At 44.8% G+C, this 6,000-nt stretch overlaps 1 protein-coding gene across 1 annotated transcript; it reads right to left on the bottom strand.

Moving 5' to 3' along the window:
• On the bottom strand, nucleotides 1-5,617 carry LOC139628696 (Golgi reassembly-stacking protein 2-like). The gene is made up of 10 exons (XM_071490672.1): nucleotides 5,439-5,617; nucleotides 4,674-4,754; nucleotides 4,374-4,577; nucleotides 4,198-4,284; nucleotides 3,966-4,096; nucleotides 3,405-3,537; nucleotides 2,772-2,895; nucleotides 2,529-2,636; nucleotides 1,846-1,974; nucleotides 1-1,478 (listed from the first exon to the last, which is right to left on the bottom strand). The coding sequence occupies exons 1-10, from the start codon at nucleotides 5,499-5,501 to the stop codon at nucleotides 1,204-1,206; spliced, it is 1,335 nt and encodes a 444-aa protein (XP_071346773.1). The 5' UTR covers nucleotides 5,502-5,617; the 3' UTR covers nucleotides 1-1,203.
• Nucleotides 5,618-6,000: the final 383 nt, after the last annotated feature.

The raw sequence follows: 6,000 nt of genomic DNA, 5'->3' as shown, positions 1-6,000 counted from the left end.
TAAAATTTATTTGGCTTTATTGCTTGCACTGTGCATACTGCAGATGTTTTCAGAAACCTCTGTTACAGCGACACCATGTGGCTGCTCTGTATCACTGCAACTCTGCTTACCAATTCACTTCGGCCATGCCAAGAGGAGACGTACTGTGTATTTAATAAATCTACATCCATGTTTCACCCTACATATGATCACCCAACAGCAAACACACACACTCTACTCAGTAGCTCTTGTGAACCTCGGCGTCCTCTGGCATGGCCGTCGGGCTGTTACGGTCTCTGTGTGGTAGAGACGGCGTGTACTGTAGAATTCTGGGTATACATGGAGACATACAAAAGGGACAGACTAATAATTTCAAAACACAAATGTGGTGCAAAATAATGCAGATTCATTCATTGGGTGGAAACAGCACAGAAATTTCAACAAAAATGAATACGTCAATCAAATAATTCTATTGGTCAAGGGGTCTATTAACTAATAAAAAAGGTTACGTGTTGGGGCTGGACGATTAGACCCAAAATATTTTTTGATATATATGATAAATTCATATTTACCTGTTTTTTTAATACAGCAGTGCATGATCATTGGCCCGTGTCTGATATCTTTGTCCTGACTTACTCCAGTATGAACAGTTAAATTACTTCTGGACCGGACTGTGGGCTGACTGGTTGGTTAAATTTCCAGTTACACATCAGTGGTTGTTATAGCTACTCTCAGTTTATTTATATGGGAGTCATGATGTAGGTAGTCATTCAGTAAATTCAATTAATCGTCCAGCCCCATTAATATACACTGTTTATGTAGAAAAAATAACTGTGAAATGGAGGATCGCCGGCTCAGAAAGGGAGAAAATCCTAAGATAATTCTTTGCCTTGATGTAACTGCAGAAGTGCAAAGCAAACTACAAAACGAAGAGTAGACCTCTTCCTCCTCTTACAGTAGCTCAGTGACAATCTGGTAACAAAGACATGTTGGTACAATCGGTCTACACCTGTCCTCCATTCTTCATATCCATCCATCCTTCATCGCTCCACACAAGCTTCCTCACCCATAACCGGAGCATGACCTCTGTGTCTGAACTGGTGCAGCTGTCTGCCTGTCCCTCTTGGCCAAATAAATAGAAAAACACAGAGAAAGACAGACAGGGAAAGAGAGAAACCGGGTGTGTGTTTTGGTTTGATGGCAAGCGGGATCTTGTGTCCCAGGTTATGACGACGTTAGTGTTGTTTCCGTGGGGGCCGGTGCTTCCGTGGCGTTCGTGGAGACGGCTTCTGTGGGCGCGGTGGACTCGGCGGCAGGGTTGACGGCGGGCGCTGCTGTGACTGTGACCGAGGCCGGAGTGGCGGCGGTGGACGTGGGTAAGAGAGGGGCCACTCCCTGAGGCAGGAGAGGTGGCAGCTGTGAGGGAAGCACAGTGGATAGAGGGGGGAACGGGGCCAGACCTGGCAAGTTGAGGGGCGGGAGGGGGGCCAGGGATGGCACTGCAGGAGAGAGAGGGAAGGGATGAAAAATAAGTCAGATGTTACAGTCACACGATGATGTGTTGTCTATTTGTATTTAAAAATTACTAAATTACTACACCCAGTATGTACTACATACTTACATCAGATCTGACCTGAACACAGATAAAGTACTGAATTCAGATTATAAGTAGCTTAAAAAGCATCTTTCCAATGCACAATGTATTATGGGATAAATAGCTTGTTTGTTTTGTATACAGCAGCTCCACAAACGTGTTGGCTCTGGACGCCTTAAAACAAAGCGATGTCTCCTTGGGACCACCTTGATTCCGCTAGAAGTTTATGGAGAAAATGTGTAACTGCAGCACAAGTACAACTGTTTGTTTACCTGTCGTCCCTACTGCCGGTGGTAAAGTGCTGGTGCCCGCTAGTGGCACGGCACTGAGGTCTGGGAGCGGCAGGTTGAGGTTGGGGAGGTTAGGGAGCGGAGGTAAGCCTCCTGGGAGGGGCATCAGACCTACGCAAACACACACGCACACACAAACAATGTCATGTGAGGGCAAGCTGTCATTATTTAGTCATATTTTTAAACAAGTGCCACTTTGTAAATGTGATTGAAGCTAATCTTAACACAGACTGATACCACTGACATGAAAAGCCAAGAAGCCACAATACAGAATATTCATGGCACAGAGACATCTGACAGTTCATGGCTACGAAAGCAAAAACCAGAATGACAGCAGAGAAAGTACGAGCGAGGTTGGTGGTGGTTGATGGGAACACACTGACTGTGAGTTCTGCTACTGATCTGAAAATTTAAGCTAATCACTTTATTATCAATTGCGGCTTCGCCTTTAGAAAACAAAGTGTGTGTACACAAACTAAGACTTCATATTGACTAATGCAGTTGAGGCTGACCTTTGTCTGTTCATGCAGGTGTGTGAACACACCCGTATAAATCTGCAGAGAGACAGCTGTAATGTTTCCACCACCGTTCGGCTTTTGGTGCTAAAAGCTCACTGACTTAGCCGAGCGATGACGTGTGCTTTGAATGTTTGAGAAATCACCCACCTGGTAGCGTGGTGGCGGGGTTGAAGTTGGTGGTGGCGGGATTCAGTGGAGTGAGGGGGCTGAGGGAGGGGCTGGTGGAGGAGGGGAGCAGAGGGACTGTGGGCAAACCTACAGGGAAGGAGGAACGTAACATCACACGGATTAGATAAGAATATGGAGTGGATGTTTAATGTTTATGAGAGCATGACATAGTTTTTCCAATCACAAATTTTTGTTTTTCCCATAACAAGCATAATGAAATACCTGTCTGCAGCTCACTGGGCATGGTGGGCGGGGCTGTGCTGATTGACAGGCCGGACAGTGAATTTTCTAGTCCTGTGGAGACAGCAGGTGCGGTGGGAGGAGGGGTCACTGCTGAGAGCTGGACCTGAAGGAGTTAAGAGAGAATGAGGAGGGAGGCAGAGAAAAGATGCTGCTGTCAAACAGATAAGGTCACATTCATCCAAACGTGCAATTATCTCTAATGAGCAACATTGCGCTCTGTCCCTCCTGCCTGCTTTGCTGCATACATAATGAGGAAAGCTGTATTTTTAAAGTGTGAACACTTAAAAAGAAGTCTGAGGCTACAAGACTCAAAACTTGAATCTTCTCAATGTCATGCACACACTCTGCATACTGATGGGTGAAGTTTTAGCTGATGTGATGAAGCACAGCAAACCAGACTTTTTCAGGGATACACAGCCAACAGTGAGGTAAGATCTTAAGGAACTACACGATGAAAAACACAAGTGCTGACACAAACGGTGATTTTAAGATTTTCATCCATTAAATTCATATTTAAGACCTGTTTTCCTTTCAACATGTCTCCAATCTGAACTGAGGAGTAGTACTATAATAAAGTTCAAGCAGGAATATGAAGCGAGTGTGTGGTCTGACCTCAGTGAATCCATCCTTCAGCGGACTGACGGGCTCACTGGGATTGTTTCCAGGGAAGCTGATCTTCTTCCCTTCCTCAAAAGGCCGGGTGGGAATCCTGTGAAGGTATCCATAGCCAATCCCACATCCAAGGCTGGGAGAGAGACAGAATAACATTAAGAATCAAACCAACAAACCTCAGTTTTCATTCAAATACATTTGAGATTAGCCTGGTTCCAGACCTTTGATTAACAGCAACATCTCCATCTCATTTTTGTTAGCGATTCAATACGAAACAGCTGTACAATCTGCAAATCAAAGCTTTGTGAGTGGGATTAAGAATTGGGGTGTCGTCTTACTGTTTCCGTAAACTCTGTGAAACAACATCAGTGAGATGGATATGTCATTCACCACAGATTTGTCAATGATTAAGCAAAACAACATAGTCTGATTAGCAGGCAAATGTGAGATTCAATGAACTGAAAGTTAAGACGTGTTTCTTTTGGAAGTAAACCAACACTTAAACATGGACAAACTCCACTTTACACCTGTAAGTCTAACAGGAAGCGTGTAGGGAATTACCTGCCCTCTCCTCCCCAGGCACTGTTAGGTGTGATGACCACCTCTCTGCAGTTGTCAGTGTCTGTGTTGTACACATAGAGCTTCAGGCCTTTCCCCTCGTGGCTCTCGATCAGAGAGAACAGGTCCTCTGACTGCAGACGGACAAAAGGAGGAGACACACGCTCAGTATCACTAGCAGGTGGAGAATGTGAAGGAGGGACAGAAGCAAGAACGTGAAATGCCGATAAACTACCTCATTCATAACTGTGTCGGCTCCAATGATGTAGTCGGTGTGCGGCCGCAAGCCAGCAAGGGCTGCTGGGGAATTCGGCTCCACTTCCTGTTACATAAAGAGGGGGAGTAAAAGTAAACAAAATACCACTTTATCACAAAACAGTAGAACTCAGATGAGACTTCAGGGCTGCCTACCAGCACATGCCAAACATTCTCATTGGCTCCTTCAAAGCTGCAGAAACGAATAGAGACACCAAGCAAGCCCTGCCCACCCCACAGGTTGCTGGGCGTGACAGTGGACTCCCGCAGCTCCAGCGTCTTTGAGGAGTAAACCAGCATTTTAACTGGTTTCTCTACACTGGCTTTCAGCAAGTCCTTCAAAGTGTCGTTGTCCTTGTTCTGCATAAAAAGAAAAAAGAAGAGGCAACCATGAAATATACAGTCCTCTGTGGCTAATATTTGATCCCGTTAGATACAGTTGCTGGCTTTCCTTACCAGTCTGGTGTTATTGATGGATACAATGAAGTCAAAGAAAGGCTCCAGTCCTGCACGGTGTCCAGGCGAGTTCTCCTGAACCTGCACAGAGTTGACAGACAACCTGAGCTGCTGCTGGTCAGTGACACTCACTTTTTGCATACTATTGAATTTCTTGCAAATGAAAGAGCATCTGCAGTATACTCTGTGTACACAGCATGAACAGGTTGGACCTGAGCTGATGTGATGGAGATGTGTTGTGTTAAAGCATGTTTTCCATATTGATATGTGCTTTCCTCCACTTAACCTGCCCCCAGGATTAAGCCTAACTCCAACCCCATCCAGCGATATTTGCTATGCTGGCATAGCCCCTAACTGAAACACCAGAGCTCTCATAGTTCAAATCCAGCAAGAAAAGGTAAAAGAACCATTCTGCTCAGCGACCGGTCCGATAATGGATGCATTCACAAAACCAGCTTGGCAGCTGTCATTCAGCAGCTACGTAGCTTAAGCTAGCTTCAGCACAAGAGCTTAGCTAAGCTAAGTTAGCACATTTAACTGGTTAATTTAGCAGGCATGTACACAAACCGTACCAAGAAACGGTATGTGGCACCGATTCAGCTCTAAAGCTCACAACATTTTCCTGACGTGGTGTTGATGTTAACCAAGACGGAGGCCCAGCAGACATCCCCGGCCACTCGTCAACACACAGAGCAGGGAACGCTCCGCCTCTGGCCGGACGCTAAGCTAACAGCTAACAGCAGGATGTAGAGGCTAAAAACTCACCCGGAGGACGTGGTAGCCCTCGGAGCCTCCTCCCGGTATCTCCACACTCTGCGATCCTCCCATCCTTTCGCTCCTTTAAGGCTTTTGGGGTGTTTTATGGCAGCTTGTAACCCAGCAGAGGTGAGATACCTGGATACTTCCACACACCGGGTACACGTAGCCAAGTAACTAGCTGAGCGATGCGCATGCGCCGTTACGTGGCAGGAAATAACGCCTTTTCGAAATTCGCAAATTTCTGACGGTCGTTCAGAAACATTTAATTTTGAGTTGTCACAAAACGTTATCATTGATACTAACATGTTTCAGAAAGCACGGGTTGTATTTACTTTGTTTACTTTTTTTTTTGTCATTTAAAAATATTTTTAATAATGTAGTTGTCTTGAAAGAATTACTGTTGACACTCCAGTTCCATTACAAGTCTCCCAACTTTATCTATTATAAACCACTATAATTTTTATTCTAAAATTCATATTGCCATTAAACTATAAAGTTATATTCTGCAACATTAAAATAATAAACAAATGTTTACCTGCTTTATTTGTTCATGTAATTGAAGATTTTC

This window comes from Trachinotus anak, unplaced genomic scaffold (genome assembly GCF_046630095.1).
Source record: "Trachinotus anak isolate AG129_WGS33_773 ecotype Australia unplaced genomic scaffold, CSIRO_AGI_Tana_v1 ptg000012l, whole genome shotgun sequence".
Taxonomy (NCBI): domain Eukaryota; kingdom Metazoa; phylum Chordata; class Actinopteri; order Carangiformes; family Carangidae; genus Trachinotus; species Trachinotus anak.
Note: the sequence above shows the minus strand (reverse complement) of the source record. Positions and strands in the feature narration are given on the sequence as shown.